General features: G+C 39.9%; 4 protein-coding genes across 4 annotated transcripts; 1 reads left to right on the top strand and 3 right to left on the bottom strand.

Moving 5' to 3' along the window:
- The first annotated feature begins 4,515 nt into the window (after positions 1-4,515).
- LOC100283573 (uncharacterized) lies at positions 4,516-8,173 on the top strand. Its single transcript, NM_001156473.2, has 5 exons — positions 4,516-4,939; positions 5,567-5,719; positions 5,815-5,956; positions 6,688-6,929; positions 7,501-8,173. Exons 1-5 carry the CDS (start codon positions 4,592-4,594, stop codon positions 7,705-7,707), a joined length of 1,092 nt encoding a protein of 363 aa, NP_001149945.1. The 5' UTR covers positions 4,516-4,591; the 3' UTR covers positions 7,708-8,173.
- Positions 8,174-10,020: 1,847 nt separating this feature from the next.
- On the bottom strand, positions 10,021-13,470 carry LOC541710 (recombination protein51 gene b). Its single transcript, NM_001111449.2, has 9 exons — positions 13,201-13,470; positions 12,276-12,420; positions 12,063-12,173; positions 11,867-11,958; positions 11,558-11,652; positions 11,369-11,482; positions 11,040-11,169; positions 10,682-10,803; positions 10,021-10,599 (listed from the first exon to the last, which is right to left on the bottom strand). The coding sequence occupies exons 1-9, from the start codon at positions 13,288-13,290 to the stop codon at positions 10,476-10,478; spliced, it is 1,023 nt and encodes a 340-aa protein (NP_001104919.1). The 5' UTR covers positions 13,291-13,470; the 3' UTR covers positions 10,021-10,475.
- A 3,229-nt stretch (positions 13,471-16,699) lies between these two features.
- LOC118476703 (60S ribosomal protein L6-3-like) lies at positions 16,700-17,190 on the bottom strand (the record flags this gene model as incomplete). Its single annotated transcript, XM_035966312.1, has 2 exons — positions 16,700-16,913; positions 16,996-17,190. Coding segments are annotated over 2 exons (351 nt in total), but the record flags the coding sequence as incomplete, so codon positions are not given.
- Positions 17,191-17,709: 519 nt separating this feature from the next.
- LOC103652203 (CDT1-like protein a, chloroplastic) lies at positions 17,710-18,517 on the bottom strand. Its single transcript, XM_020550904.3, has 3 exons — positions 18,356-18,517; positions 18,026-18,254; positions 17,710-17,902 (listed from the first exon to the last, which is right to left on the bottom strand). The coding sequence occupies exons 1-3, from the start codon at positions 18,403-18,405 to the stop codon at positions 17,741-17,743; spliced, it is 441 nt and encodes a 146-aa protein (XP_020406493.2). The 5' UTR covers positions 18,406-18,517; the 3' UTR covers positions 17,710-17,740.
- Positions 18,518-20,185: the final 1,668 nt, after the last annotated feature.

Here is a 20,185-nt window from a genome sequence, read left to right as displayed (position 1 = left end):
TCTTGATGAGTCCATTAGGGATGTGTGTCCTAAGGAACACGTCCATTGGGGATGTGTGTCCTAAGGAATCCGAAGAGCCTCCACAAGCACAAGATCAACCTTCATCTTCCATACAAGCATCTCCACCAACCCAAGATGAGGATCAAGCTCAAGATGATGAGAATGAAGATCAAGAAGAGCCACCTCAAGAGGAGGACAATGATCAAGGGGGAGATGCCAATGATCAAGACAAGGAAGATGATAAGGATCCAAGACCGCCACACCCAAGGGTCCACCAAGCGATACAACGAGATCACCCCGTGAACTCCATCCTCAGCGATATTCATAAGGGGGTAACCACTCGATCTCGTGTTGCTCATTTTTGTGAACATTACTCCTTTGTGTCTTCTATTGAGACATACAGGGTGGAAGACACATTAAGGGATTCAGATTGAGTGTTGGCAATGCAAGAGGAACTCAACAACTTCACGAGGAATGAGGTATGGCATCTTGTTCCACGTCCTAATCAAAATGTTGTTGGAACCAAGTGGGTCTTCCGTAACAAGCAAGATGAGCATGGTGTGGTGACAAGGAACAAAGCCCGACTTGTGGTCAAGGGATATTCACAAGTCGAAGGTTTGGATTTCGGTGAAACATATGCACCCGTAGCTAGGCTTGAGTCAATTTGCATTTTACTTGCCTATGCTACTTACCATGGCTTTAAGCTCTATCAAATGGACGTGAAGAGTGCCTTCCTCAATGGACCAATCAAGGAGGAGGTCTATGTTGAGCAACCTCCCGGTTTTGAAGATAGTGAGTATCCTAACCATGTGTATAAACTCTCTAAGGCGCTTTATGGGCTCAAGCAAGCCCCAAGAGCATGGTATGAATGCCTAAGAGATTTTCTTATCGCTAATGGCTTTAAAGTCGGAAAAGCCGATCCTACTCTCTTTACTAAAACTATTGCAAATGATTTGTTTGTATGCCAAATTTATGTTGATGATATCATATTTGGGTCTACTAACAAATCTACATGTGAAGAGTTTAGTAGGATCATAATTCAAAAATTCGAGATGTCAATGATGGGGGAGTTGAAGTATTTTCTAGGATTTTAAGTAAAGCAACTCCAAGAGGGCACCTTCATCAGCCAAACTAAGTACATTCAAGATATACTCACCAAGTTTGGAATGAAGGATGCCAAGCCCATCAAGACACCCATGGGAACTAATGGGCATCTGGACCTTGACACGAGAGGTAAATCTATAGGTCAAAAGGTATATCGGTCGATGATAGGATCTCTACTCTATTTATGTGCATCTCGACCGGATATTATGCTTTCCGTATGCATGTGTGCAAGATTCCAAGCCGATTCTAAGGAAGTTCACCTTAGGGCCGTGAAACGAATCTTGAGATATTTAGTTCATACACCTAAGTTTGGTCTTTGGTACCCCAAGGGATCCACTTTTGATTTAATAGGTTATTCAGATGCTGATTGGGCAGTGTGTAAAATTGATAGAAAGAGCACATTAGGGACTTGTCAGTTCTTGGGAAGATCCCTGGTGTCTTGGGCTTCAAAGAAACAAAATTTCGTAGCTCTTTCTACCGCCGAAGCCGAGTACATTGCCGCAGGCCATTGTTGCGCGCAATTGCTTTGGATGAGGCAAATCCTTAGGGACTATGGCTACAAATTAACCAAAGTTCCTCTCATATGTGATAATGAGAGTGCAATCCGCATGGCGGATAATCCCGTTGAGCACAGCCGCACTAAGCACATAGCCATTCGGTATCACTTTTTGAGCGATAACCAACAAAGGGGGGATATCGAGATTGCTTATGTTAGCACCAAAGAACAATTAACCGATATCTTTACCAAACCATTAGATGAGAAAACTTTTACCAAACTTAGGCATGAGCTAAACATTCTTGATTAGCTCATTTATATACCTTTGATCATAACTCTTTCATGTGCTATGACTAATGTGTTTTTCGAGTGTATTTCATGCTAAGTCATAGATTGAAAGGGAAATGGAGTCTTCGGCGAAGACAAGGCTTCCACTCCACTCCACCGTATTATTCATCCTTCGCCGTCACTCCGCATCGCTCTTCACTTTGGTATAATCCTTCACTCATATATTATTTGCCAAAGGGGGAGAGGGTTTGAAAAGGGCTCATAATTCACTCACAAGTATCCATTCTTGACGATTCATGCCAAAGGGGAAGAAAGTATTAGCCCAAAGCAAAAGGACCGTACCACCACCAATTTCAAAAAGTGTTTCAATTTGTATTAAAGAAGTTTTTTTAATTGGTATCTTATTTTTGATATAATTTCAAATTGGTATGACCTCTTTCAAAATTAATGTCTAAAACCCTCTTGAACACTAAGAGGAGAATTTCATTGAGGGGGAGTTTTGTTTAGTCAAAGGGAAAGCATTTGAAACAGGGGGAGAAAATTTCAAATCTTGAAAATGCTTCTCGAAATCTTATTCATTTACCTTTGACTATTTGCAAAAAGACTTTGAAAAAGAATTTCCAAAACATTTGCAAAAACAAAACAAGTGGTGCAAGCGTGGTCCAAAAAGTTAAAATGAAGAAAGCAATCTTTGCATATATTATAAAAATGTAAATTGGTTTAATTCCAAGCAACCTTTACACTTACCTTATGCAAACTAGTTCAATTCCGCACTTGTATATTTGCTTTGGTTTGTGTTGGCATCAATCACCAAAAAGGGGGAGGTTGAAAGGGAAATAGGGTCAAATCTTTTCCTAAATGATTTTGGTGGTTGAATTGCCCAACATAAATAATTGGACTAACTAGTTTGCTCTAGATTATAAGTTCTACAGGTGCCAAAGGTTCAACACAAACCAATAAAAAGCCCAAGAAAGGGTTCAAATAAAAAGGAGCAAAACCAACCGAAGGCTGCCCTGGTCTGGCGCACCGGACTGTCCGGTGTGCCATCGGACAGTGTCCGGTGCACCAGGGTGAATCCACTCGAACTGCTCAGCTTCGGGTTTCTGGAAATGACTCTCCGTTATAATTCACCGGACTGTCCGGTGTAGCACCGGACTGTCCGGTGTGCCATGCGGAGCAACGGCTACTGCGCCAACGGGTCGAGTTCAACGTTTGGCTGACAACGCTACAGTGCGGACTACGCGCGCAAAAGTCAGAGCAGGCGCCAGAAGGCGCATCGGACAGTGAACAGTAACTGTCCGGTGGCCCCACATGTCAGAGCTCCAACGGTCGAACCCTAACGGTTGGGTGAGGTGGCTGGCGCATCGGACTGTCTGGTGCGCCCATCGACAGACAGCCTCCCCAACGACCACTTTGGTGGTTGGGGCTATAAATACCCCCAACCACCACACTTTATGGCATCCAAGTTTTTCAGCTAACACATTCAATACAAGAGCTAGTGCATTCAATACAAGACACAATTAGATTCAATCAAAGCCTCTCCAAGTCACAATTCCACTCAAAGCAATTAGTGACTAGAAGAGAGAGTTTTGCCCGTGTTCTTTGAGCTCTTGCGCTTGGATCGCTTTTCTTCTTCCCCATTTCTTGTTCCCAAGATATTTGTAATCAAAGCAAGAGACACCAATTGTGTGATGGTCCTTGTGGGGACTAAGTGTTCCAATTGATTGAGGAGAAAAGCTCACTCGGTCTAGGTGACCGTTTGAGAGAGGGAAAGTGTTGAAAGAGACCCGGTCTTTGTGACCACATCAACAGAGAGTGGTTTGCAAGAACCAAACCTCGGTAAAACAAATCATCGTGTCACACTCTTCATTTGCTTGTGATTTGTTTTTCGCCCTCTCTTTCGGACTCGCTTTTATTTCTAACGCTAACCCCGGTTTATAGTGGTGCTTAAAGTTTATAAATTTCAGATTTGCCTATTCACCCCCTCTAGGCGACTTTCAGCCGGCCCGAGGCACGACCCATTTAATAGTCCTTGGGCCAACACGGTAGAGCGTCGTGCGGTGCTTGTGTCGTAGCCTCGGCCCATAGTACTGGCCCGACCCGACACGATATTTTTTTTAAAAAATTCATATATACATATGTACAATTTATATTCAATATTATAAACACCTGAATATGATGTTCTACTGGTTAGACAGTTTCGCCAGTGTCTTCCACCCTTCTTCCAAACCCTATCTCCTGCACTGCTTTTTAACATACCACTTTTTGTAAAAATATGACACAGACGATAGTTAAAACTTGTGTTTTAAGTATAGTAGAGAAAAATATAAATAAATTAATGAGGTTAAAATGTTTTAATATCCAGTAAATTTTTTTACTTAATAAATCTTTTTGCTTAATAAAAAATAGGAACAATTGGATCTATATCATTAAAAGATCCAAACTTTAGATATATACCATGGACCCCACATATCATTGACTCATGTGGACCCACATGTAAGTGAGATAGTAATGGTATGGATCCAAAGTGGTGATCTTTTAATGGTATGGATCCAAATTTCTCTAAAAAATATATTACTAAAATATTTAGCTCATATACACATTCCAATACAATATCGGTGCTGAGCATTGCCATCTCTTTCAATCACCTTCTTCGTTTCATCCTCTGATTCTCCCCCTGCTGGTCTGCTCTGCTCCCATCCCATGGAGCCCGACGCCGCCCAAAACCCTAGCCCCAGCCCCGTCCCCCCGCCCATCTCCGCCTACTACCAGACGCGCGCCGAACACCACGCCGTCGTAACTAGCGACTGGCTCGCCCACGCCGCCGCCGCAGCCGCAGCCTTCCCCGGCGCCGATACCGCCGATGCCGCCCCGCCCCCGTCCCCCGGGGGCGGCGGCGTGATCGAGGAGTTCAACTTCTGGCGCCGCAAGCCCGAGGCCGCCGAGGCGGTGGCCGCCATCATGGCTCTCGCCGCCGTCATCCGCTCCAGCAGGGCCACCACCATGATGGAGCTCGAGATCGAGCTCAAGAAGGCATCTGACAAGCTCAAGGTTGATAACCCGGCCGATTCACCTGCTCGGCTGCTCTGTCGTTCCCGCTTGCTGTGCTAGCGTATATTCTATATTTCTATTATTCTTTGTTGATCAGCATGATTCCCTGAGCTGTTCTTGCATTCTGTGTGCTGATGGCTTATCCGTTGCGGAAATTTAAGCAGGATAGTAAATCAGAATTTCGTTTGCATAAAAGTGGCTCAGACCTTAATTAGTGCTTCTGCCCTAGTTTTTAGTGGCACACTCTCACCTTTATTACAATGCTCTGAATGACATGTATAGTCGATTGACCACACATTATACTATGGAAAGCCAAGCATTTATTTGTTATAAGCATTCTAATTATAATACACAAAAGTCCTCACGTTATGCCGTTAATACTCATGGTTACTGGCCCCATCATGAGAAGCTTGAGTTGTGTGCACATCTATTCCTGAACAGTAATGTCAGCTCTTGTTTTTTGCACTGTCTTCCTTTATAGCTTTTATCAGCGTATTCTATCATAATTATTGTATTGATTTATCATTGTGAATGACATATCATTCATTATGCTGCTCCGGGTTCTAGATTAAATTTTTGTGTACACTTTCCATGGGAATTGACACTAACAGTGCTTATGTATTCCAGTCCTGGGATGCTACATCCATTTCTCTTTCTGCTGCTTGTGATTTGTTCATGCGGTTTGTAACGAGGACCTCACATCTGGAGCATGAGAAGTTTGATGCAGCAAAATCGCGGCTAATTGAGCGAGGAGAAAAATTTGGGGAGATATCTTTAAAGGTTATCCACATATCCAAAACTTTCCAATTGTTATCTAGTTTCTGTACAAGAATTTAATCCTTTTGTTCTTATGCTTCGGGGTCGTGTTTTTTCAGGCTCGCAAGACAATTGCAATGCTTAGTCAGGATTTTATTTATGATGGGTGTACTATACTTGTCCATGGGTATTCCAGAGTAGTACTGGAAGTTCTAAAGCTTGCTGCATCCAATCGCAAGCTCTTCCGGGTACTATGCACAGGTACAATGATTTAGTTGCAAGATGTGATAATCTGTTTCTACAAAGATAGCTTGCCTGTGGCAAATATGTCATACACATACATGGCATTTAGTGATATATTTCAAAGGCATCATCTAGGCATCTGGGTGGACCTAATTCTCATTGGGGCCTAGTTACGCCTGGCCACCTAGGCGATGAGGCGTACCCAACTCGCCTTCGGTAATGTTGTCATCTTTGATACCATGATGTCATGAAAGTGCATAAAAATGGTTATTTTTTTTGTATTTTGAGGTATATTCTTATCATTAGCTGATGCATAGTTTTCATCATGATGCATATCAGTCGCAATGTATAAAGTACTACATCGAATTTTAGTATCCATATTTTTCTAGTTGCTTCCCAGTTCCCACATGGTTATAAATGTTATGAATAGGCAGGTCCTGTGTGTTACTGCCAAACTTCGTAGGACTTAGGAGTTCCATGCTACTTGAATATGGGATTGGACTTTATGCACCTGAATTAATATATGAGGACAGGAAGAGTCATTTATAATGCAACTGTTAGTCTGTTACGGAAGGCCTGTGTCATGAATCATGTTTTTTACTTTTTACGTTCTGGCTTTATGCTGTTCTTGCTTCTGGGAGCAATAGGAAGCATACATGCATCCACCTACTACTCCATTAGTACATGCAAATAACATGTTCTGAACCCTAATAATTGTAATGTCTGTTCATTATTTTATTGGACCGCAGAGGGCAGGCCAGACAGAACTGGTTTAAGGATGTCAAATGAACTTGCAGCATTAGGGATCCCTGTTAAGGTTCTAATTGATTCAGCTGTTGCTTATTCCATTGATGAAGTTGACATGGTTTTTGTTGGCGCTGATGGGGTTGTTGAGAGCGGAGGAATAATCAATATGATGGGCACTTATCAGATAGCTCTTGTGGCTCATACTATGGACAAACCTGTTTATGTGGCAGCTGAAAGCTACAAGGTAATGCATGTTATGATAATGTACTTCAATAATATATTATCCTTGTTTCACTCATCTTATTTCTTTGCATCATTACTTTTGTAATTTAATGAATTTGGTAGTGAGATACGAAGTTTCACTCATGTTATTGCTTTGCGTCATTACTGCCCTGGTGTAGTTAAATAATGTATCAACATCCATTATGTTTGGAATGCAATGAGTTATTAGTGAGATACAAAGTTTTTCTTTGAATACTCTCTCCATTCCAAATTATAAGACGTCTTGGCTTTTTTTTGGATACGTAGATTTTGTTATGCATTTAGATGTACACTATGTCTAGATACATAGTAAAACTAATGGATCTAGAAAAGCCGAAACATGTTATAATTTGAAGGGGGAGTACATGTTATGAAATATGTTAGAGAATATTTATAACCTTTTAGATTATTTGTAGTCATTAGCTTATTACATTTTGTGTTGATATTAACACGGTGTATTTTGATTGTCAACTTGTCATTCTAAGTTTCTAGCATGATGTTGTTGCATGCAATTATCCTCTGATAATGTTGCCTGTATCTTTTTACTTCGGCAGTTTGCTCGGCTATATCCCTTGGATCAAAAGGACATGACGCCAGCTCACCGACCAATAGATTTTGGAGTCCCAATACCCATTGGTGTGGAAGTGGAGACATCTGCAAGAGACTACACACCTCCCCAATATCTCACACTCCTCCTGACCGACCTTGGTGTTCTGACGCCGTCTGTTGTTAGTGATGAGCTCATCCAACTGTATCTATGATCTTTGCGGCAGGCGCCGTTGTTTCATTGGCATGTAACATCTACAGTTGAGTCCAGGGTTTGCCCTATCAGTTTTGACTATGATGTATGCTTGACTTTGTGGTGCTGATGCGATGTAGAAGAATTTCTCGGAACGATTATGCTGAGAGAAATCAACAGTTTGTAAGAGCTTAAAGTACAGTCATGGTTACGAATCTGCCCCAGACCATTTTCAGCACTAACCTATTTGTAGGACATGCTCTGTTAAAATTATGGTTCCCTCAAACAGTAAGTGTAAATGGATCTCCACAACAGAATATGAATCCATTAGTATTGCCTATATACTTGTATGCTTGCTGGAAATATAATTTAGATAAGCTTATTAGCTGATCAGGCAAAATGTCGATAGCTTCAGTTGTTTGTGCTTTTGATGGAATGCAGTCGAAGGGAATGTAATTGAGTAACCGACGATGTATGACACATTGAAGATACCTGACAGGGATGGGTGCAGTTTTTTTAAGTTGCCAAATTTTGTCTTCAATGCACAAGTTTGAATTGTACAAATATTTTTTTAATGCAAAACTAATCTTTTACCCATTAGTTAGTAACAAAACAACATTTGATTCCCTATTGCGATCTGTGGTTCAAAACAGTACAACAAAACAAAATTGACTAAGAGAGTGTTTGAATGTATTGTAGCTAATATTTAGTTGGCTAAAAAAATATTACGCCTCGTTTGGATCATTAGAATTCAATTCCATTCTAATAATAATAATTGAGCCATATATCAATTAAGTTAACTCGATTTTATACAAAATATATTTATATACTATATTATTAATATGATGTCAGAGATATTTATATGCTACATTTTTACTATAGAGGAGTGAGACAAAGAGCGTCATGTAAGTTATAGAGTAGAAACAAATTCTACTAATGCATAAAATCATTTCCCACCCTCCACCCCACGAATTTGAGATAGTCTTATATCTGAACTTTGGAAAGTGATGAAATGTTAAATTCCAAACTAAATAAGTTAATTTATTGAGTGAATTCCAATTCCTCTAAAATGAAGGGATCCAAACGCCCCGTTAGTGGAATTGGCTAGCTAAGAAATAGCTACTAACTATTAGCTAATTTGCTAAAAGTACCTAATAGATGAACTATTAGCTAGATTGTTTATGTTAATTTTAGCAGCTAACTATTGGCTCTACTGTATTCAAACACTCCTTAAAGCCATCTAATAGTTAGCTGCTAAAATTAGTTGGAGACATCCAAACAATCTAGTTAATAGTTTAACTAGTAGTTATTTTTAACAAATTAATTAATAATTAGTTAGCTAATTTCACTAACAGTTTTTAGTCAACTATATATTAGCTCTAGCGCATTCAAACACGACCTAAGTGATATCACGTTGAAAAAGAACATAGATGCATATATAATTTGGACACACTTAAAAAAACTTGACGGATACAAAATCGACTAATTAGCATTAATTGAAGTATATTGAAAAAGGACATGGATGCATGTAGTATGATAAGTTTTTGTGTATATGTCATTTTGACACACAAAAAACCAACCTACGATAGGTATAACAATCAAGCATTTTATTAAGAAGACCTAGGTCAATAAAACTCTCAAATCCCGCACCACTCATACACAGTAACACAGCGGTATCGTAGCTATGATATTCTGGCCCGAGACTTAATAGAGTACTTATATCAATAAGATGCATCTTCTTTTTTAAAAGACTTTTATTGGTCTATGCGGATGATCTATAATCCTAGAGGGTTGCCATGAGTAAGTATCGCCGGTACAGGAGTGGACGAGATGTTACAAATGGTATCAGAGCTGATCCTCACGATTTCACGGGCGTGTGTGGGCTAAAGGGTTCGAGCATATGGCGCATGACGCATGTGGGCTCAGAGTGGTAACACGACATGACATATAACGACACTAGAGATACATATATGGCCAAGAGAGGAGGTTCCTGTCCTGGTACAAAGCTTAATAGAATTAATAGAGTACTCATATCAACAAAATGTATCTTGTTTTCCAAAACCTGTCTCGAAATAACTTTTGGGTTAAGCGTGTTTGACCCAGAACAATCTTGGGATGGGTGACATTTTCGTACTAAACTTTCATTTTCGATGTTTTTGAATTATCGATGTCGTTTTCGTTTCCGAAGTTACCGTTTTCAATTTTGTTTTCGAGAAAAAAAAATGAAAACAGAAATGAACTATGTTTACCAATCGTTTTCACCTCTACCGACCAGAAAGTTTTCTCGGGTGCACATGAGTAAGGATAAAATGCACACAAAAAAACTCATGTTGATATATGAAGATGATCTATAGTCCTAAAAAGCTTAACATCGGTTCAGGAGTAGACGAGATGTTACAGTAGCCCATGTGAAAAAGATCGTGACCATAATTTTTTTTAACCCAGCTTAAACTCCCATGGAGTCGAACTCCATGACCTAAAGAGTTATTCATATCACCTAAACAACTCAATTAAAGGCTTTTTCGCCAAAAAAATTAAATAACGCCCACCATAGGGCTCGAATCCACGGCTACAAAGTAGAGCCTTGCGCTCTACCACTTTACAACAATGCCAACTTTAGATGGTACCTAAAGACAACAGGATGACAGTGCCACACTCCAACGGATTTGCATTCGCATTCTGGAAGCCTGTACTGGTATTTTGATTGTACAAGGGACCGACACGAGTGCAGCAGATCAGAGATTCGTCTGAATTGGCAAGTTATGCTGTGGACTGCAAATGAGGATGCTTTCAGTCCTTGACATCAGTGACACCCTCAGATGATATCTGAAACCTTGCTTCAGCTTCAGCCAGGCAGGGAGAGCTGATTACTTTGCAGATCCGCTCCTCCCCTCTTCCCTTGCGAAGAAAGAGCCTGATACAAAGGCGACATACTTGAGACAATGAGGGACTGAACAAAATAAAATGGAGATGTTATGTTACTTGGTGTAGCTCACCTAGTTGTGGAAGCATGAGCCATGATGTTCCCTCCAATGGGCTTGATCTGTGGCCCAGCAAACATTGCAGCACCATCCACTTGAGCCACTACTTGGTTCGTGATTACCACTGCCACTCCAAACTAGAGCCAGACATAAAGGACCAAAAACAATAAAAAATACTATGTGTACCAAATAGACATGAGACTCAATATGTCGTTGCTATATTTGGTTAACTTATTAAAAAGCTTGCCGCAGAATCAATAGTTGTCCGGTAATTTCATAGCAGTAAAGTAACGTTTGCATGAGGACAAATGCATGTATTGCAATATACCTAACCTTCCATAAATCATGAGCGGTGAAAGGACAAGCTGGTTACCTCATCTGCTAACTTTTGAAGGCTCCTAAGAAACTTCGCCAGATGCATCTGCCTTGCTGATAGCTCCCCTCTACCAGAGAAATCAGTTCTGTAAAGGGCTGTAGCACTATCCACAACCATGAGAGCAAACCTGCAGAAATAGAGCTCCACTTCAAAAATATCCACATAGTAAAGTCCAAACACCAAGTGAAACTAGGAGGAAAATGAAGTTACATACATCCATAAATTTCAGGTACTATGTTTTTAGCAATTTTCTCCTTTTCTAACTGATAAAGCATATATCTCACTAATTCAGATAGAGGCTAACTACAACAAATGGATGAGCTCACCTGGTCTCTACCATCATGGAGGCTGCTTCTAGCAAAAGTCTTGATTGATGATCAGTGTTATATGCTCTGGCATAAGCCACATTCTCTAGTACATCAGCGCCATTCAAGCCAAACCTGAATGCAAAACAATCTTGTTTGACAATTAAAGAACAATAGTAGTAAATATAATACTTTGTATTGCCATATCACCTGTCTGCTATCTGGAGAATTCTTTGAGGCCTGAATGTACCCTCTGCATCAATATACAAAGCCTTTCCTTCACCACCACCTTGGTCCAATGGGAGCTACACAAATCACCACCACATTTTGTAAGCTTTAAAATAATCACATAAGAACTGGAAAGATATTTTCCATTTGCCAAACAGATGGAAATATGTAAACAGTTCAAACATGCAAAAAATATTTATTTAAGTATGACATTCTAGAAATCCTGTTGGCACAGTTCATGGCAATGTGGTGCCATATCTTAGAATTTGTCTTTCAGTCCAAGTCCAATACCTGACATGTGACACAGAGAGTGTGGCACAACTGAGTCTTCCCGGAGCGAAATTCACCATACATCTCTGTGATAGATCCTGTTTCTATTCCACCTGTTAAGATTGAAAACACAAGTTACACTGTTTTGCTATTATTTCAATACCACAATTATGGCATTAAGAAAATTAAAGATACACAAGAGGCACCAATACATTACCGTCCAAAATTTGATCAAGCTCTCTAGATCCAGTTGTAAGCTGGATGATCTCAAGTCTCTGTGCATGAAGTTGGCTAGCACTAGTAAATCCGAGTGGAACCAACTTGGAAGCTGCCAGATGTTTATGAACATTATGATTTACGCGCAAATTTTATTTTCATACAAATAGAAATGCGGTAGTGTGCTCTGAAACAGAAGCAAACAATTACTTACCTGCTTCAATTATCTTGTCGACTTTGGCTTCACTAATCCCTTTAATTTGCAAAAGGTCTTTCCTTGGAGAGTATGCTACAGATTCCACTGTGCAGAGACCAGCATCTTTGAGTTTTTTCACATCAAGTGCAGCTATTCCAGATGCCTACACAGCAAAATTTACAGGAATTTAATCGATGATTCAGCTCAAAACCTGTCTTTTTTTCTCTAACATGAAAATTCCCCAATTCCAACTGAGATAACACATTACATCCTGGTCAACAGTTCACTGAAACCTGAACGAATTCTGCAAAGGAAGGAAACTTGTAATGCTAAACCATAGAAAGCATATTTTGAATAATCTATGGATATTTTTTCATTTGTTCACTGCAATGGTAAATCTATTTGATCGTAACAATTCAATAATGTAGCACATGTACCTGATTTCTGCATTCAATTCTACAAGGAAAAATAATGTCCTTAGCATTTCAGATCTCAAAGAACTGACCATTGTTCAATGGTACATTATGGTCCACAGTTAAACCAGCATAGATGCCCATGATGGCATGATCGATACACTACAAATAGACTCTGACTCGAGTCAGTGAAAAAAATAGTTAAAGAACTCCAACTGGGTACTCGCGGGCCATGTTGTGAAGAGCCCCAACAGAATAGGAATTGGCGGCATGAGCGCCAAAATCAGGGAGAGAATCTTCATCGCTGAACATTTCTGGAGTTCGTGTGGAGAAAATAGACGAAGAAAATGGGAACTGAGAAGCCACCTAAAACGGGACCTAAGATATTGGCCCAAATTGGGATAAACCACCACGCCGCACCCCTCCCGAACGGACCAAATCGTCAATCAAGCCCTCGAATTCGAGCGGTTCTCGGAGGGATCGGGCCACGAGCTGCGAGCGGGGGAGATTAGAGAGCTGAGAGACCGGACCTGTAGCTGTTCGATGGGGAAGGGTCCGTGCTCCGTCGCTTCCTCCTCTATCGGCGGCGACGCCTTCTGGTGCGCCGAAGACGAGGACATGCGGTGCGCTGGCTGCTTTTGGGCTTTGTTCGAAGGTGCCTCCGAAGCGGCAAAAAATGGGGTGTTTGGTTCCTTTCTCCAAATTTTGACCGAGGTCTTATTTGGTTCCTTTCTACTCGGCTTCGGCTTCCTCCCGCTTTCTTCTTCAGCAAGACTGGACCAAAGTGCACATGTCAGTTCCGCTGTCTCGCATCCTCACTTTGGCTTTGTTTGAGTTATTTAGTATTAAACTAGGGATGTGCCCGTGCGTTGCGACGGCACAAAATCTCTACTCGCATGAAACCGAAATCAACAACACAATCAGATCTTAAGATATGCCTTATTCCTTAAAAAAATATGTTTGAGACCTAAATGACCTCGCAACAGATGCTTGCAATCTAACAAATCTTTTTTAGATTCCTGGTCACAATGACCACCACACGCTTGACGCAATTGCCCACTGAATGTGTGACTGGGGATACCCTGGCGAGGATCATGTATGACACCTTCAACAAATTTAAAACAATAAGATCAGTAGGCGAACTATGAATTGTTTGAAATGGAACTTGTACAGGCATACATAGTAACTAGGTATATGCCCGTGCGTTGCAACGGCGTACAAAATATTCGACAAAATGTGAGTGTTAGAGCAACTCCAACAAATGTCTCAAATAGGGTACATCTTGCTTAAATTATATATTACACAGGTATAGCACAAAGTGAGTTTTGTGGGTATCTATATATCACACAGGTACACCTTGCTACGGTATCTATATATCACATATGTACACCTTGCTTAAATTAGATATTTGATTGATCTATCTTTTGTATAACACAAAGAAACATGAGCTGCAGAGGTAGAGGATGGGTGCTTTAATCCAAACGACCACGGTTCGAACCTTAGCATCCATCATTTTTTCAACAAACAACTAAAAAAGATGTACTCGTGACAACAGTGTCAAATGTAAAATTATACAAACATTTTCTTTTGATGGATATTATGTGCACAAATCCACTCGAGAGTGTCAGCACATTAAAAATAGTATATATATATATAGTCAGATTAATTAAAACCCCACAAATGGTAACCAAGCATACAAAAATCCCCAAGGAATAGCAGATTATATACGCCTTCTTGGTACAGTTGGGCAAATAGAGATAAAATATCATCTTCTATGCGCATTGAGAATTAGTATAAAACATAGATACAGAACAACAAACATCAATATGATATGTAAAATTTGTGCGGCAAAATATTATAAATGTAATATTGCTATAAATATAGCCAACTCAAATAGAATGAACTGATGCTGAACAAACATTATAATATCGCACAAATTATTTCTAAAGAATCAATATAGAATTTTGAATGATAGACAAATATATCGACAACACACTAATCTAAATTTTTTAGCGATATTGATAAGTCAAAGTTGTATGTTTGCAAGGATGACATATCAACATGAATTGTCATCGTAACTTAATAGATCACTTAATAGATCGATCACAAAGTTACTCCCAAGAATCTTTGCATCCTACATACATCATAGAATAAGGGAATTCAATAGCTTCATTCAACGTAATATGATATAGTTCATACAAACGGCATCAGACATCATAATTCATACAAACAGCTTCAAACAACATCACTATGAATTGCATCATACAAACTATGTCCAGGACACAGTTCATACAAATACCTTCCAACATCACTATGAACTGCATCATACAAACTATGTCACTACATTAACACTGTACACAGTTTATAATCTAGGACTACACCAAACTCTAGCACAAGAGTGAATCTAGGTCCAAACCTTCAGCAATAACTTAAAGGGCTTCACGCAGTTCCTTCACCTCTATTGCACTCAATGCCTTTCGTGGGTGCAGATTCTCCTTGCAGATATACATGAGATGCTTGGAGGTAACCTACATGATGCTAATGGCCTTGTCGACGATTTCATCCAGCTAGATCACCTGCAACAAAAACATTAATGTCAGTCAGGGACACCAAACAGAGACCATCAAAACTAAACTATCCATGAGCTGATGCCTGTCATATGCAGACCACACGCTGAAAACAAAACACTCATCATAGTCCCTGATGATTGATCACAAAAACAGACAAACAAATATCAGTCAGAGACTGTGCAAAGCATATGCACACCATATAGAGACTACACCCAAACACTTACCAGTCTGTTGATGGAAATACTATGTGTGCAAAGATCAAAGTTAACTATAGCCAAGATTGCTATAATGGCATTCATGATACATCAGTGGGCACCTAGAAGACATTGATATAATTAAGGCACTCACCAGACTATTAGTGGGCACCAATTTTCAACTTGCTCCCCTCAATAGAATAGTACATGCCTTCATATCTTTATAGTCAACAATAAAGGAAAAGAACTCATCACCTATCTTCTTATCCTCAAACATGCCAGCTCATGTTCCCACATCAGATTATTGGAGCTCCTCCGCGTTGTTCACTATATCAGTGGGCAATTGTTTGTTATTATGCTTGGCAATTAGAAAGTGTGCTACATATTTGTACCCAAGTCCGACCGCCTGCATGAAGAAAGATGTCAGATTGTCATAATTGTTGGATCACTGACAAATTGGTATATGCATACTACCTACATTGGATCCAATCAAGCCTAGCTTTTTCCTAACATAAATTAACTACAATAACATAAATGTAAAATGGAATATTATGCTATTAAATATACCTTCCTATATACAGAACCAGTAGGGAACCATCCTTTCTTAGTTCTGCATATACTGCAATTATAGATGCCACGACAAACTAAACATATCCTGTTAGGATTCTTCTTAACCTCTAACACATTCTCACCATATCTGTATCAGCTACAAAGTGTCAATCCATAAACAACTAACTGTCAAGTACAACCATGCATGGAGAAAAGAAAGCAGAGCTCAATTCATTTAGATGCATGTAGTGTTTTAATATTTTTCTAACAAGAGTAGGGAACTTTGAATGCTTTGCAAGTGAAATCTTCTTACAAAACTAAGTCAAGTACTTGCTATATATATTGCAACCCAAAATCCTAGATAGGTATGCAAAACAATTATAAAAAATCTTACAGCTTTAGCATTGGTAAATTTGTTTTAAATTGCGGACCATAAATTGGGAAGTCTCTATTATATTTTAATCACAAATAAGTCTATTTAGGTTTGTCCCAAGTAAAAAGAATAACTTTGACTAACAATGTCAGCCATGTGTTGGCAATCTATATAAAATATTGGATGTTGATTGTCCAGGTAAAAATGGTTTGCCTTAGGATAAACCTAAAAAGATTTATATTTTTAAGTGAAATAAGTATATTGCTAAACTGCAGCTAAAATAAAAGCAATTTGTTTTCAAGTGTATATGCTATATGCAGAACAGGGAACTTGTCACAATCTCGTGGGGCTTGTCAAGAGAGCACAGCCAAAACGGCTTCCTCCGAACTCCAAAACTCGGATTAGAAGACCATCTCGTGGGGCTTGTCACCATCCCTAAGGGAGAACCGAGCGACAAGATAGGCCTTCAGCTCTGGGACAGCCTCAATAGCCTTGATCAGAGCAGCATCCACGGCCTTCTGGTCATCCTTTTTGAAATCAGGCAGCGACTTGGACGCCTGCAGATTCAAAAGATATGAAGCAGCACAACCAGATGCCAATGGTGGACGCAAGAATGGGTCATGTTACTCAGATACCAACCTCCTTCTCTGTCTCAAAAAGCTCACCCTCGATCTTCTTCACCTTCTGCTTTTTCTCCCTGGCAAAGTACTTGTCATCAAACTTCGAGACATCAACACCAGAGATGTCAACCTTGGTTGATGTAGCAATGACATAGGTCTGGTTGACACGACGGATCGGTACTCCATTGATCTTGAATGGACCTGAAAGATAGCGAAAACATCAAGAAACTAATGATAGTAATACACCAGACAAGCTGCAGGGTAGAGCTGTAATGGTGAACATAATCGTTTTATCAACTTAAATCCAAGCATTCCTAGGAGTCTTACTTGAACTACTAATGAACATAATCATTTCAGTTTCCCTCACATACATGGGTATACAGATGCACACCCTATAATATCCATGTACACTTGTAATAGATCAGATCCGAATATAAATAGTATGTCACAACTCATAACTGAAGGGCGATGAAGGACGATTATTGAAGAGGTGGACTGGCCGGTGGTCGATATTGAAGAAGGCAGTACCGGTTCAGAAGATAGAGAGCGGATTGAAAATGTGGGTTGAAAATGTGGTAAACTGTGTCATAGGATGTGCATCTACTGGGATAGCATCTATTGTCTATAGACATGAGCTGCAACTGCAACCATATTAATTATCAGCTGCTAGAGAGCAAAGTGGCAAGATAGAACATATAAATTTAACACAATCATACTAACAGAAACATATAGAGCTCTCTAAGATCTGTGACTACCATTGAATTTTAGAATAGGGAGACAATTGCATCAATTTGTTCAGATAAATTATAGATTTTATTGGTCAAAACAATAACACAAGTAGCCAGCAGTGTGCTCAAAATACCTGTGACAGTTGAAAGCGCAAACAATTCCTTTGATAGTGCATCAACTTGCTCTTTGGCTGGGACCTGAAACAAGGGAAAAAGTCACATGCATAAACCTTATAGAAATAGGATGAGAATACTGAGTGAATAAATAGTGAAGAACTACTAATGAACAACTACCCAATAAAGACCAATTAAATTTAGTACCTTTTGATGAGCATCCAAAAATGTCAAAAGCTTCGAGTAAAAAGCATCGCAAATTGCCATGGATGGAGAGTGATCAGGACTTGTGTATTCCACAACATCCATTACAAGTATGATTTCCATATCAGCATACATGCACAGGCTTTTCTCGTCATGTAGAAGTACCCTCTTAATCTGGATTGCTTCTCGAAACAAATACTTCATTTGGGCCAAATGACAGTACGATAACTTCCTGCAATGCAGAAATATTATCACCCAACTGTAACAAACAGATAAAAAATATTCCACATAGAAACTTTTGTCAAACACAGATATTTCTCCCGTAGTTATTACCTTTTTGCGAGTATTTCCACCTGGGTGGCAATATTATTAAATTTAGCCATCCTCTTCCGTAGGCGTAGCAACCTTATAGAACTCTCCGTTCTATTAAAAAGATTCAGTAAATCCTTGTGCCTGACATTGTGAACAGGAAAGACAAGATGATCTGTGGTAACGTAGTTCTCAACAGTTTCTACTGATCCTACAAAAATTCAAGTCATTGAGCAGTGGTCAACTCCAACCTCCATTAAAGAACTACGCAATTTTTAGGTTAAGTTGGGTTCTACCATAAAATTTCTGCTCTTTATATGGACACCAGACTATCAATAGGCCTTTGAACTACTTAAAAAGGCACCGATCACGACTTCCGTTCTGGCTCTACCGAATTTCACACAGCAGTTTTGCATCTGCATTGATGCCTGTCAGTATGGTATAGGCGTCGTGCTCATGCAACGTGGTCATCCCTTAGCATTCCTTAGTCGTGCTCTAGGTTCCAAGAATCAAGGGCTATCGACATACAAAAAAGAATACTTGGCTATTATCCTAGCAGTGTCACACTGGCGTTCCTACCTGCGGTTGGCTGAGTTCGTAATATACACCGATCATAGCAGCTTAACACAGTTGAACAAGCAGTGTTTGCACACCATCTGGCAACAAAAGGTGTACTCCAAGCTAGCAGGTATGCAGTACGCCAGTACTGCATTGTATACAAGAATGGCATAGAGAATACTGTTGCAGATGCCCTTTCTAGACAGCCTAAAAGTGTCGCTTCCTATTTGTTGATCTCTCATTGCACACCAACCTGGTTGCAGGAAGTCATAGCAGGAGATGGGGATAATCCGGTGGCTCAGGAATTATTGGCCAAACTCACTATCAATGCCAGTACTTGGGGACATTTTTCTTTGACTAATGACGACATACGTTACAAAGGGCGTATTTGGCTGGACATGAATACCACACTATAACTCAAAGTAATTCAAGCCATGCATGACTCAGCTCTTGGGGGACTCTCCGGGGTGCCGGTGACGTATCGTCGTCTGAAACAACTTTTTCATTGGCTTAGTATGAAATCTGATGTTCACTCCTATGTCTAGTCCTATTCTATATGTCAACAGGCCAAACCCGATCGCGCTAAATACCTGGGTCTTCTACAGCCATTGCTAGTCCATCCTCAACCATGGCACCACCTCAAGCACCAGCAATCGAGGCCTATGATGATTGCTCACGGTCACGGACGCCGCGCATCATTCCTCTATGCCTTGGTAAAATTTGTGACGAGTTTGGAGGGAGTTGGGATTTTTTTCCTGGATGAATGAATGAATGAAAATATAATTTTTAGCGCAAAGGGAAATCGTTCACCTTGCATTTTTAGCTTAGAGGTACTGGTTGTGCTCGTGGTCGGTGCAGAGATGAATCTTCTTCGTTGAGACTTTCAGCCTCCACACACAGTGACACAGATTCTGAAACAAGAAAACACATATTCTAAAACAAGAAAGAAGAAAAAAAATAATATAGACCATATGAATGAACTGAACTTTGCAAACTCCGCTAGTCCGCTTACACAACATGGTACAAACATAATGCGTGTGAATAACCACGCAAGAAAAATAAAATCAAAGCACACCTAATAACATGTCAACGGGACGAAGTTGCACTACACATATTTTCCAGAGCGTACATTGAAGGCATTGTGACGTCTAAGTTGAGAATAAATTAGGCAACTTAAAATAGTCTATACAATATTCAGTAAGGAATAAACATGTTGCGCATCAAACTTCTCGTGTAATAAAAAATGAAATAATACTTGAAGTCAACATTAATGATACACTAAAAAACTAAGCCTAA

Source organism: Zea mays, chromosome 3 (assembly GCF_902167145.1).
Source record: "Zea mays cultivar B73 chromosome 3, Zm-B73-REFERENCE-NAM-5.0, whole genome shotgun sequence".
Lineage (NCBI taxonomy): Eukaryota > Viridiplantae > Streptophyta > Magnoliopsida > Poales > Poaceae > Zea > Zea mays.
This window is presented reverse-complemented; position numbering and strand designations above follow the sequence as displayed.

Bases quoted from the DNA above. Each gene is read 5' to 3' on its own strand.
- LOC100283573 (NM_001156473.2), top strand. From the start codon at position 4,592: ATGGAGCCCGACGCCGCCCAAAACCCTAGCCCCAGCCCCGTCCCCCCG. The intron at 4,940-5,566 runs GTTGATAACCCG...TATGTATTCCAG, and splicing joins AGGCATCTGACAAGCTCAAG to TCCTGGGATGCTACATCCAT. The intron at 5,957-6,687 runs GTACAATGATTT...ATTGGACCGCAG, and splicing joins CTTCCGGGTACTATGCACAG to AGGGCAGGCCAGACAGAACT.
- LOC541710 (NM_001111449.2), bottom strand. From the start codon at position 13,290: ATGTCCTCGTCTTCGGCGCACCAGAAGGCGTCGCCGCCGATAGAGGAG. The intron at 11,483-11,557 runs GTGATATGGCAA...TTTTGCATTCAG, and splicing joins ATTCTCCAGATAGCAGACAG to GTTTGGCTTGAATGGCGCTG. The intron at 10,804-11,039 runs GTAACCAGCTTG...GTCTGGCTCTAG, and splicing joins TTCAAAAGTTAGCAGATGAG to TTTGGAGTGGCAGTGGTAAT.
- LOC103652203 (XM_020550904.3), bottom strand. From the start codon at position 18,405: ATGGCTAAATTTAATAATATTGCCACCCAGGTGGAAATACTCGCAAAA. The intron at 18,255-18,355 runs GTAATAACTACG...TCTGCATTGCAG, and splicing joins GTGGAAATACTCGCAAAAAG to GAAGTTATCGTACTGTCATT. The intron at 17,903-18,025 runs GTACTAAATTTA...CCCTTGTTTCAG, and splicing joins TTTTGGATGCTCATCAAAAG to GTCCCAGCCAAAGAGCAAGT.